We start from the raw sequence: 12,983 nt of genomic DNA on the forward strand, positions 1-12,983 counted from the left end.
GTAGAGGGTGAATAACTCATTCAGGTGAGATAACTCAGTTTGAAGAATACCACTGTAAAATGTGGGGGGAGACAACTCTTGTTGAAAAAATCTGTAGATGGGGAAGTCTGTAGAGGAGAACCGTTGGTGTCACCAAAGTGAGAAATGTCTGAGGTGCTTTCCATCCACGTTGAGCTCACACACCTTGAAATATCTGAAATATTGAACAAAACATACTTACTTCAACATTGATGACTTGACTGGTCTTCTTTCAGTCACACATCTCTGCCCTGGGACTGCCTACTCTTTCATTGTGCAGCCAATGTTTAAGGCCGGGCCCGGGGTGCCATCACAAGTTGTCTACAAGAACACTGAAGGTACGTCCCCATAACTGGGTAGAGTAGGCCCACAGTACCCATGTGCCCTCCCAATGTATGACGTAACATGATATACTGAGAGAAAGAAATAAAGGATCACAGAAATATTCAAGCGTGACTTTAATATTTTCCAGTTTTCATCACCAGCTTTGAATAGCTCTGTGGTGATGAAAACTTGAAAATAATAAAGGAACGCTTGAATATTTCTGTGATCCTTTATTTGTTTCTCTCAGTATATATACACTGCCCTGTCTGTCTGTGATAATCTCATTATTACTTTCTGTTGCAGGAAACAAGGTCCTGGCACCCAAGAATGTCAACATCACTAAGTCTGACGCCACCCAGGTCGACATTCGGTTCCCTAATGATGAAGCAAAGAGAGTAGGTTCTCATAACTCGTTTAGCAATCTTTGGACAGACTAGTTAAACCATAGAGTTCTGGCATTGGGGAGAACACAGCTTCTATTTGCTCATGCTTGTCTCCTATAACGTATGCTTATTGTCCTAGTACTTACCTCTCTCCCACTTTGTGCTGAAATACTGCAAAGTATACTTGTCCAGCAGGAAACGTTTCACGTCGTATTGGCTATGTTCGGAACGGTTGGTTTTGTGTTGGGGTTGGGATGGAGACAGTGTAATGGCCCCGATGTAAGTTGGGTTGGGATGAATATTTACTGAAGACTCTGTCACGTTTCCTGGCTTTGTTTGCTGTGGGTGGTGGTTCCTTAATGCCGCAGTCAGCTATATTCCAGCTACTTTGGGTGGTCTATAAACAATCGAGGCTGGACCAGGCAATCCAGTAATCAACATCTTGAGCATCGATCTATACTATTAGAATATGATGACATGTGCCAACCAAATCAGCGAGTCTGACCACCCAGTCCTCTTTCAACAAACGTGGGGGCAGTGGGGTAGCCTAGTGGTTAAAGCGTTGGCTTGTCACGCCGAAGGACCCGGGTTCAATTCCCCACATGGGCACAATGTGTTAAGCCCATTTCTGGTGTCCCCCGCCGTGATATTGCTGGAATATTGCTAAAAGCGGCGTAAAACTAAACTCAGTCAGTCAGTCAGTCAACAAACGTGGGTTGCTGAAGACCAAATCAAAACAGGATCTCATGGGTACTGACAACCTTTGGTATAACTTAAGTTGTAGTGTTATTTGTGGGGCGGTGGGGTAGCCCAGTGGTTACAGCGTTTGCTTGTCACACTGAATACCTGGGTTCAATTCCGCCCATGGGTACAATGTGTGAAGCCCATATCTGGTTCCCCTGCTGGGATATTGCTGGAATATTGCTAACAGCGACTTAACACTAAAATCACTCTCACTTCTCAGGGCTCGATTTAGTGCTTTGTTACTTGCACTGGTGCAACCCAGTATTACAAAGTGCAACCTAGTTATGAGTCTAACTTGCACAAGGTGCAAGTCAGTTTTTGAGAAATAAATCAATGATGAATCTAACATTATAACTAAATATAAGCATAAATATGTCAGCTCATTTTTCTTCTAAACTTTGAATAGCTATGGCACCGAAACATTGCTATTCATAGACACGTCTCGGCTATGACAGCTCTTGAAAACAGATATCAGCTGTGTCTCTGTGTTGCTATGGTTTCATGGGTACTACATCACGGAAATATTGTTATGTGCACCGAAACTTCTGGCGTTTTAAACACACTATGTTGCAACTGGAATTTGGCTGGTGCAACTAGGTCTTTATCGTAGGTTGCACCTGGTGCAAGTAGGTTAACTTCTCTGAAATCAAGCCCTGTTTCTGTTTGTTGTTGGTGAAACCTACCACCGCTAACCGACTGTTTATGACTTTGTCACTCTGGAAAACAAAATATGTACTGCTCAAAAGAAATAATTAGACACCGTTTTAGGCATGAAGAAAATCAGGTGGTCTGTAAGTGCATATGTTTCAGGAAATGTTATTAGACAAGAGACTTTTCATAACTTAGAAAATAGAAAAATAGGTGATTATATTTGATAAAGGTGAACTGTATGTGAGGCAACATGGTTGTAGAGGGTTGAGTTCTGATGGTAATACAAGGGGGTGGTGGGGCAGTCTAGTGGTTAAAGCATTTGCTTGTCATGCCAAAGTCCTGGGTTTGATTCCCCACATGGTTGTAATATACTGAGAGAAACAATGGAAGGAACACTGGAAAATTCAGCTGTTCCTTTAATATTTTCCACCAGCTTTGAATAGCGCTGTGGGAGGATATCTGAGAATAAATAAAGGAACACTGCCATGAAGTGATGTTCCCTTATTTGTTTTCCTCAGTATATGTGAAACCCATTTCTGTGTTCCCCATTATATGGCTGGGATACTGCTAATAATGGTGTAGAGCTATATTCATTCACTTACTAAGAATAGAGGTCACAAACGTGTGGGTTCTCTTCTAGTCCCACATCGTGTATTACATAGAGCACAGAGAGTTACGTGTGTGTTCTCTTTTAGTCCCACATCGTGTATTACATGGAGCACAGAGAGTTACGTGTGTGTTCTCTTCTAGTCCCACATCGTGTATTACATGGAGCACAGAGAGTTACGTGTGTGTTCTCTTCTAGTCCCACATCGTGTATTACATGGAGCACAGAGAGTTACGTGTGTGTTCTCTTCTAGTCCCACATCGTGTGTATTACATGGAGCACAGAGAGTTGTTCTCTTCGTGTGTGTTCTCTTCTAGTCCCACATCGTGTGTGTATTACATGGAGCACAGAGAGTTACGTGTGTGTTCTCTTCTAGTCCCACATCATGTATTACATGGAGCACAGAGAGTTACGTGTGTGTTCTCTTCTAGTCCCACATCGTGTATTACATGGAGCACAGAGAGTTACGTGTGTGTTCTCTTCTAGTCCCACATCGTGTATTACATGGAGCACCGAGAGTTGGATGTGGAGGAATTCTTGCTTCATGCGAAGAGGAAGAATCTGAGGCCAACACAGGAGAGCTTCATCACTGGGCTTCAGGCCTGTGAACGGTACTTCTTCAGAGTGGGAACAATGGAAGGGTGTCCACTTGGACCTGTTGTCTCCATCGAGACTGACCCAGGTATGTCTGCTATCACCTGTACACTGTATCCAACCTTCGTACACTTCATCCAACCCCTTGATACTTCATCCTACCCCTTGATACTTCATCCTACCCCTCGACATTTCATCCAAACCCGTGACACTTCATCCTACCCCTTGACACTTCATCCTACCCCTTGACACTTCATCCAACCCCTTGACACTTCATCCTACCCCTCGACACTTCATCCTACCCCTTGACACTTCATCCAACCCCTTGACACTTCTTCCAACCCCTCGACACTTCATCCTACCCCTTGACACTTCATCCAACCTCTTGACATTAAATCCTACCCCTCGACACTTCATCCTACCCCTTGACACTTTATCCAACCCTCGACACTTCATCCTACCCCTTGACACTTCATCCAACCCCTCATCACTTCATCCAACCCCTCGACACTTCATCCAACCCCTCGACACTTCATCCAACCCCTCATCACTTCATCCAACCTCTTGGGGGCGGTGGGGTAGCCTAATGGTTAAAGCGTTGGCTCGTCACGCCGAAGACCCGGGTTCGATTCCCCACATGGGTACAATGTGTGAAGCCCATTTCTGGTGTCCCCTGCCGTGATGTTGCTGGAATATTGCTAAAAGCGGCGTAAAACCAAACTCAGTCAGTCAGTCAGTCATCCAACCCCTTGAAACTTCATCCTACCCCTCGACACTTCATCCAACCCCTCGACACTTCATCCTACACCTTGACACTTCATCCTACCCCTTGACACTTCATCCTACCCCTCGACACGTCATCCAACCTATGAGTGCTTTATCCATTCTTCAGTATTTTCCATGAGGTAAGAATTCCTCCTTTTCCTACAGATACCAAGGCTCCCCCAAAGAACTTGAGATATACTTTTGTGCACCAGAAAGGGAAAATCTCCGTCAACATAACCTGGGAGGCGCCCTGTTACTATGAGGGGGTTTCACTGGTAAGTGTCCAGCACCCACACTCGTGTGGCATAGCTACAGTGTCGAGTGTTTGTTGTGTGATAGAGAATTCAAGGTTTAAGAGGCGTTGCGTTAGCCTAGTGGTTAAAGCGTTCACTCATCACGCTAAAGACCAGGTTTGATACCCCACATGGGTACAATGTGTGAAACCCATTTCAGGTGTCCCCCGTGATATTGCTGGAATATTGCTAAAAGTGGTGTGAAGTCAAACTCACTTCAAGGTTTAAATTACTTCCCACCACTTTCTGCTTGTGATTTGCAACTGCTCGGACCAGCGATTTGGCTAATGGCATTATCAAATCAAGAAAACATTGGAAATTGCTCCTGATATTAACCACGCGTTTGTCTCATCTAGGCAGGATTAACCCGTGAAGATCCGGGTTAGAATGGGTCGTCTGTAACCCATGCTTGTTGTAAGAGGCGACTAACGGGATCGGGTGGTCAGGTATGCTGACTTGGTTGACATGTCATCATATCCCTATTACCTAGGTCGATGCTTGTGCTGTTGATCACTGGATTGTTTGGTCCAGACTCGACAGACGTACACCGCCATATAGCTGGAATATTGCTGAGTGCGGCGTTAAACAAGAACCTGACAACCAGGTTACTGATAGGAGAGAGATATTATTATGCCACTTCCAAAACAAACAAACCAACCACCTAGACAGGATTAATTACAAACGGCCATGAAATTTGATGATCGTAACTCCCATACTTGAACATAGACTTACAATTGTCGTAGCGCTACGATCGCTTTAAGGAACGGGCCCCGGGTCCCGTTCCTCAAAACGAGTGTAGCGCTACTATGATTGTAACTCCCATACTTTAACATAGACTTACGATTGTCTATCACTTTGAGGAACGGGGCCCTGGGTCGTAAAAGATGACTAATGGGTGGTCAGGTTTGCTGACATGTCATCATAGCCCAGTTGTGTAGATCGATGCTTATGCTGTTGATCACAGGATTGTCTGGTTGATGCTTCTGTACCAACAGGGGGCAGTGGGGTTGCCTGGTGGTTAAAGCGTTGGCTCGTCACGCCGAAGGCCCAAGTTCAGTTCCCCAAATGGGTACAATGTGTGAAGCCCATTTCTGGTGTCCCTGCCTTGATATTGCTGGAATATTGCTAAAAGCAGCGTAAAACGCAACTCACTCACTCCCTCACTCACTCACTCACTGTACTAACAGCCACCATATAGCTGGAATATTGCTGTGTCCAGCATTAATTTTTTTTAACAAAACAACTGAAAAACTAAAGGTCTGGAACACTTCAGGGGCATTGTGGTAGCCTAGAGGAAAAAGTGCTTGCTCGTTAACTGAAGATTTGGGTTCTAATCCACACGTTGTTAAAATGTGTACTGCAGCTGTTATTAAAGTTATTATTTTGTCTTACTGAAGTGTTATTACACTCAGTCTTTGTGTGTACTCCTTGTGTGGGTAATATAGTCTACATGATGTGCAGGATATTATCAGTGTTATTACCAGTGCACTCAGTCTTTGTGTGTGTCTCCTTGTGTGGGTAATATAGTCTACATGATGTGCAGGATATTATCAGTGTTATTACACTCAGTCTTTGTGTGTGTCTCCTTGTGTGGGTAATATAGTCTACATGATGTGCAGGATATTATCAGTGTTATTACACTCAGTCTTTGTACCTGTGTGGGTAATATAGTCAACATGATGTGCAGGATATTATCAGTGTTATTACACTCAGTCTTTGTACCTGTGTGGGTAATATAGTCAACATGATGTGCAGGATATTATCAGTGTTATTACACTCAGTCTTTGTACCTGTGTGTGGTAATATAGTCAACATGATGTGCAGGATATTATCAGTGTTATTACACTCAGTCTTTGTACCTGTGTGGGTAATATAGTCAACATGATGTGCAGGATATTATCAGTGTTATTACACTCAGTCTTTGTACCTGTGTGGGTAATATAGTCAACATGATGTGCAGGATATTATCAGTGTTATTACACTCAGTCTTTGTACCTGTGTGGGTAATATAGTCAACATGATGTGCAGGATATTATCAGTGTTATTACACTCAGTCTTTGTACCTGTGTGGGTAATATAGTCAACATGATGTGCAGGATATTATCAGTGTTATTACACTCAGTCTTTGTACCTGTGTGGGTAATATAGTCAACATGATGTGCAGGATATTATCAGTGTTATTACACTCAGTCTTTGTACCTGTGTGGGTAATATAGTCAACATGATGTGCAGGATATTATCAGTGTTATTACACTCAGTCTTTGTACCTGTGTGGGTAATATAGTCAACATGATGTGCAGGATATTATCAGTGTTATTACACTCAGTCTTTGTACCTGTGTGGGTAATATAGTCAACATGATGTGCAGGATATTATCAGTGTTATTACACTCAGTCTTTGTACCTGTGTGGGTAATATAGTCATTACATGATGTGCAGGATATTATCAGTGTTATTACACTCAGTCTTTGTACCTGTGTGGGTAATATAGTCAACATGATGTGCAGGATATTATCAGTGTTATTACACTCAGTCTTTGTACCTGTGTGGGTAATATAGTCAACATGATGTGCAGGATATTATCAGTGTTATTACACTCAGTCTTTGTACCTGTGTGGGTAATATAGTCAACATGATGTGCAGGATATTATCAGTGTTATTACACTCAGTCTTTGTACCTGTGTGGGTAATATAGTCAACATGATGTGCAGGATATTATCAGTGTTATTACACTCAGTCTTTGTACCTGTGTGGGTAATATAGTCAACATGATGTGCAGGATATTATCAGTGTTATTACACTCAGTCTTTGTACCTGTGTGGGTAATATAGTCAACATGATGTGCAGGATATTATCAGTGTTATTACACTCAGTCTTTCTCCTTGTGTGTGGGTAATATAGTCAACATGATGTGCAGGATATTATCAGTGTTATTACACTCAGTCTTTGTACCTGTGTGGGTAATATAGTCAACATGATGTGCAGGATATTATCAGTGTTATTACACTCAGTCTTTGTACCTGTGTGGGTAATATAGTCAACATGATGTGCAGGATATTATCAGTGTTATTACACTCAGTCTTTTACCTGTGTGTAATATAGTCCATGTGTGGGTAATATAGTAATATAACATGATGTGCAGGATATTATCAGTGTTATTACACTCAGTCTTTGTACCTGTGTGGGTAATATAGTCAACATGATAGTGCATGATGTGTGCAGGATATTATCAGTGTTATTACACTCAGTCTTTGTACCTGTGTGGGTAATATAGTCAACATGATGTGCAGGATATTATCAGTGTTATTACACTCAGTCTTTGTACCTGTGTGGGTAATATAGTCAACATGATGTGCAGGATATTATCAGTGTTATTACACTCAGTCTTTGTACCTGTGTGGGTAATATAGTCAACATGATGTGCAGGATATTATCAGTGTTATTACACTCAGTCTTTGTACCTGTGTGGGTAATATAGTCAACATGATGTGCAGGATATTATCAGTGTTATTACTCTCAGTCTTTGTACCTGTGTGGGTAATATAGTCAACATGATGTGCAGGATATTATCAGTGTTATTACACTCAGTCTTTGTAAGCTGTGTGGGTAATATAGTCAGCCACATGATGTGCAGGATATTATCAGTGTTATTACACTCATGTATTACTCAGTTGTCATGATGTGCAGGATACAGATATGTTACTTTGAAGTGTTGTAAGATATTATCAGTGTTGCCAAGGTATTAGATATGTGTGATATTGTGTGGGTAATATAGTCAACATGATGTGCAGGATATTATCAGTGTTATTACACTCAGTCTTTGTACCTGTGTGGGTAATATAGTCAACATGATGTGCAGGATATTATCAGTGTTATTACACTCAGTCTTTGATAGTTGTAATATAGTCAAGACAGGATATGTGATGTGTGGCTGTCAGTCATGTACCTGTCAGTAATATAATTACATATTTGTACAGGATATTACAGTGTTATTACACAGAAGATCTGCATGTTACAACATGATGTGCAGGATATTATCAGTGTTATTAAAACCACAGAAATATTACTTGGTTATCAATATCACAAATGTGTGGGTAATATAGTCAACATGATGTGCAGGATATTATCAGTGTTATTACACTCAGTCTTTGTACCTGTTGTAGGTAATATAGTCAACATGATGTGCAGGATATTATCAGTGTTATTACTCTCAGTCTTTGTACCTGTGTGGGTAATATAGTCCAGTTAACATGCAGTATATTATCAGTGTTATTACACTCAGTCTTTGTACCTGTGTGGGTAATATAGTCAACATGATGTGCAGGATATTATCAGTGTTATTACACTCAGTCTTTGTACCTGTGTGGGTAATATAGTCAACATGATGTGCAGGATATTATCAGTGTTATTACTCTCAGTCTTTGTACCTGTGTGGGTAATATAGTCAACATGATGTGCAGGATATTATCAGTGTTATTACACTCAGTCTTTGTACCTGTGTGGGTAATATAGTCAACATGATGTGCAGGATATTATCAGTGTTATTACACTCAGTCTTTGTACCTGTGTGGGTAATATAGTCAACATGATGTGCAGGATATTATCAGTGTTATTACACTCAGTCTTTGTACCTGTGTGGGTAATATAGTCAACATGATGTGCAGGATATTATCAGTGTTATTACACTCAGTCTTTGTACCTGTGTGGGTAATATAGTCAACATGATGTGCAGGATATTATCAGTGTTATTACACTCAGTCTTTGTACCTGTGTGGGTAATATAGTCCACATGATGTGCAGGATATTATCAGTGTTATTACACTCAGTCTTTGTACCTGTGTGGGTAATATAGTCAACATGATGTGCAGGATATTATCAGTGTTATTACACTCAGTCTTTGTACCTGTTATTACACTCAGTGGGTAATATAGTCAACATGATGTGCAGGATATTATCAGTGTTATTACACTCAGTCTTTGTACCTGTGTGGGTAATATAGTCAACATGATGTGCAGGATATTATCAGTGTTATTACACTCAGTCTTTGTACCTGTGTGGGTAATATAGTCAACATGATGTGCAGGATATTATCAGTGTTATTACACTCAGTCTTTGTACCTGTGTGGGTAATATAGTCAACATGATGTGCAGGATATTATCAGTGTTATTACACTCAGTCTTTGTACCTGTGTGGGTAATATAGTCAACATGATGTGCAGGATATTATCAGTGTTATTACTCTCAGTCTTTGTACCTGTGTGGGTAATATAGTCAACATGATGTGCAGGATATTATCAGTGTTATTACACTCAGTCTTTGTACCTGTGTGGGTAATATAGTCAACATGATGTGCAGGATATTATCAGTGTTATTACACTCAGTCTTTGTACCTGTGTGGGTAATATAGTCAACATGATGTGCAGGATATTATCAGTGTTATTACACTCAGTCTTTGTACCTGTGTGGGTAATATAGTCAACATGATGTGCAGGATATTATCAGTGTTATTGCACTGTGTTTCTACCTGTGTCGGTAATATAGTCTACATATGTCTATCACATTGTTGATCTTGTCTTACAGCTGCATATGCGGCACCCATCAACCTTGAGGCAGTGCACTTAGGACAAGGAAAGGTCTTGTTTAGATGGAGGGCGCCCACTATGGACAGACCACCAATCACCAACAGCTCTCAAGTGAGTATCCATAATTTGTATATGTCTTACTGCCTCCTTGGTGTAGCCGGTAGAGCAGAAGGTTCAGTTCCTGCCTGCTTCCTACCACAAGACATTAAAAGATGGTATACTTGTTGTTTACCTGCCTGGGTGGTGGGGTAGCTTTGTGGTGAAAGTGTCCACTGGTCATGTCGAAGACCCGGGTTCAATTCCACACATGGGTGCAATGTGTGAAGCCCATTTCTGGTGTCCTCATCTCCTCTCCTTTCTCCCCCTCCCTCCCTCCTTCTCTCTCTCCCTCTTTGCTTCTCTCTCTCTCTCTCTCTCTCTCTCTCTCTCTCTCTCTCTCTCTCTCTCTCTCTCTCTCTCTCTCTCTCTCTCTCTCTCTCTCTCTCTCTCTCTCTCTCTCTCTCTCTCTCTCTCTTAACCCCCAAAACAAGCAAGCCCCACCCCACCCCCAGCCCCCACCAGCAAAACACACAAAAACAACAAAAAAAAACAACACATGCGTGCACACACACACACACACACCATGATATGGAAAACTATGCATAAACATGGCGTAAAACTATGCACACCTCATTCACCTGCCTATGGTGTTCTACTTATGGAGATAAGGACTTGCCAACTTGGAGTTGATGCACTGAGTGTCGAAGACAGACTGTGATGTTATACCTCTGGGGGTTAATACTGTAAAGGTAACATCAGCAGCATAAAACCATACTCACTAAGTCACTTTTTGCTCATCATATCGCTGGGTTACCTTGACCAGAAGTTTGCTTTTGCCTCATTTGTTGCTTCTAAAGACTTGCAAAGGGAGGTCGATTCTAACAGATCTTCTGAAGCATGTAAAGGAGGGAGGAAATATCTCTGTAACTTGGCCTGACATTTCTCCTGTTTGCCTGGTAGGCGATGTTCCAGGTGGACGTGACGGGACTGGCACCGACTTCCACATGACCAACTACACCAGCGCCACCCAGCTGAGCTTCACCCTGGAGGTGGGCTTCGTCTACAATTTCACAGTGGAGTACAACACTAAGAACGGCTTCCTTGGAGAAAAGGCTTCAGTCTTGTGTCCAGGTAAACTGTCAACCTATTGTGTTGTCAGGTTGTCAAGGCAATAAGTGTATTGTGAAGCTTTAAAGGTTGTCAAGGCAACAGATTGTGTTGTCATGCATTAGGTGTGTTTGGAAGCTGCCACAGGTTTTGAGGGCAAACAGCCACAACTGTGTTACTTGGTTGTCAAGGCCACAGATGTATTACTTGGTTGTCAAGGCCACAGATGTGTTACTTGAAGTGTTGTGAGGTTATAATATGTTGCCAAGGTAACAGATATGTTGTGATATTGTGAAATGTTATTTGGACAACATGTGATTTTGTTGGACATTGTCGGGGAGTGGGTATGTTTGCAATCTGTCATGGGTTGTCAAGACAACAGTAATGTTTTGAGGTCATTGATAGTTGTCAAGGAGACAGATGTGATGTGTGGCTCTCAAATGTTGTCAGAGGAACATATTTGTACCTACCAGGGATTCACAGAACGATCTGCATGTTACTCTGTTATTAAAACCACAGAAATATTACTTGGTTATCAAGGCCACAAATGTGTTACTTGGTTGTCAAGGTCACATATATGTTACTAGGTTGTCAAGGCCACGTGTGTTACTAGGTTGTCAAGGCCACATATATAATCAGCAGCCAAAAAAACTTGAACAAATTCAAAATTAGATAGGCACTGCAATCAGATCATTACAGAAATGGTCATAATAAGTGGATCATTTTTGGTGTACAATATTTTGACACATCGATGAATAACTCGGCACAATTCCAAGACATTACACGAACGTTTGCAGTCCATTCAGACCCTTGACTTCAGTATCTAGTGTGACCTCCAAGAGCGGCAGTAACTGCAGCACAGCGTCTATGCAAGGAGTGCACCAATCGATTGATGAAGGCCATTGGCACCTCGAACCACACTATGATGAAAGGCCTGGCGCAATAAATCAGCTGTGTTTGGCCTTGGTATGACATTATTCAGTCTCCTCTGAATTTCATCCCAAAGATGTTCAACTGGGTTTAAATCAGAACTAAGGGCTGGCCCCTGCATAATGTTGACACCGTTCTGCTGTAGGAAGTCCCGTGTAGCTCTGGCAGTATGGGCCCGGGCATTATCATGCTGGAAAATGTTGTTCAGGCGACATGTGGTATGACGTGGGGTCTGAGAGCTTGGTCGATGTAGCACACCGCTGTGATGCCGCCTCCTCTCCCTGGACCAAGGTTCTGGAACACCACATGACCCACTTTCTGGTTCAGGCCTATTCCACCCCATACCATGATGCTTGCACCTCCCCATGAGTCTCTTTCCATAACACATTGGTCTGAGTAACGCTGGCCACGTCGTTGCCATATTCTTGTTGTGCCATCTGCAGTTAATACGCAGTACCGACTCTCATCTGTGAACAGAACAGTTCTCCATTGCCTGTATCGCCAGTTTTGGTGTTGTAAGGCAAACTGTAGACGTTCACGCCGATGACGAGGGGTGAGGATAGGTCCGAGGTAAGGTCTACGGCAATGGAGGTTCCCGCTGTTAAGACGTCGGCGTACTGTATCAGTACTGATTGGTCTTCTGTGTGTTCCCACTGTCTGGCGTGCTGTTTCGGATGCCTGCATGAAGGGATTCTGTACATGCTGTCGCACAATATAGCGGTCTTGTCTTGTGGTCACCCTTGGTCTGCCAGTACGGGGGCGATCATTTGTGGTGTTGGTGGCCCGGAAACGTTGCTGCAGCCTGTAGATGGTCCGAACGTTGACATGGAAGTGATTGGCAACGGCTTGTGCAGTGTGGCCAGCTTCAAATCTTCCTAGCGCCTGGTTCCTCTGAGTTGTCGTGAGTCGCGGCATCCTGCTGACGTTGTAATGTCAATGTTTCAACC

General features: G+C 42.5%; 1 protein-coding gene across 1 annotated transcript in view; it reads left to right on the plus strand.

Moving 5' to 3' along the window:
- The window catches only part of LOC124258402 (sortilin-related receptor-like), an 80,717-nt gene that overhangs the window by 65,485 nt on the left and 2,249 nt on the right, over positions 1-12,983 (plus strand). The window contains exons 35-39 of the mRNA XM_046692498.1: positions 255-356; positions 646-737; positions 2,816-2,848; positions 3,247-3,409; positions 4,252-4,361. Coding sequence (XP_046548454.1) covers positions 255-356; positions 646-737; positions 2,816-2,848; positions 3,247-3,409; positions 4,252-4,361 — 500 coding nt within the window. The remainder of the gene's footprint in view (positions 1-254; positions 357-645; positions 738-2,815; positions 2,849-3,246; positions 3,410-4,251; positions 4,362-12,983) is intronic.

The sequence above is a fragment of the Haliotis rubra genome, unplaced genomic scaffold, assembly GCF_003918875.1.
Source record: "Haliotis rubra isolate DU_JTF1 unplaced genomic scaffold, ASM391887v1 Scf691, whole genome shotgun sequence".
Classification (NCBI taxonomy): Eukaryota; Metazoa; Mollusca; class Gastropoda; order Lepetellida; family Haliotidae; genus Haliotis; species Haliotis rubra.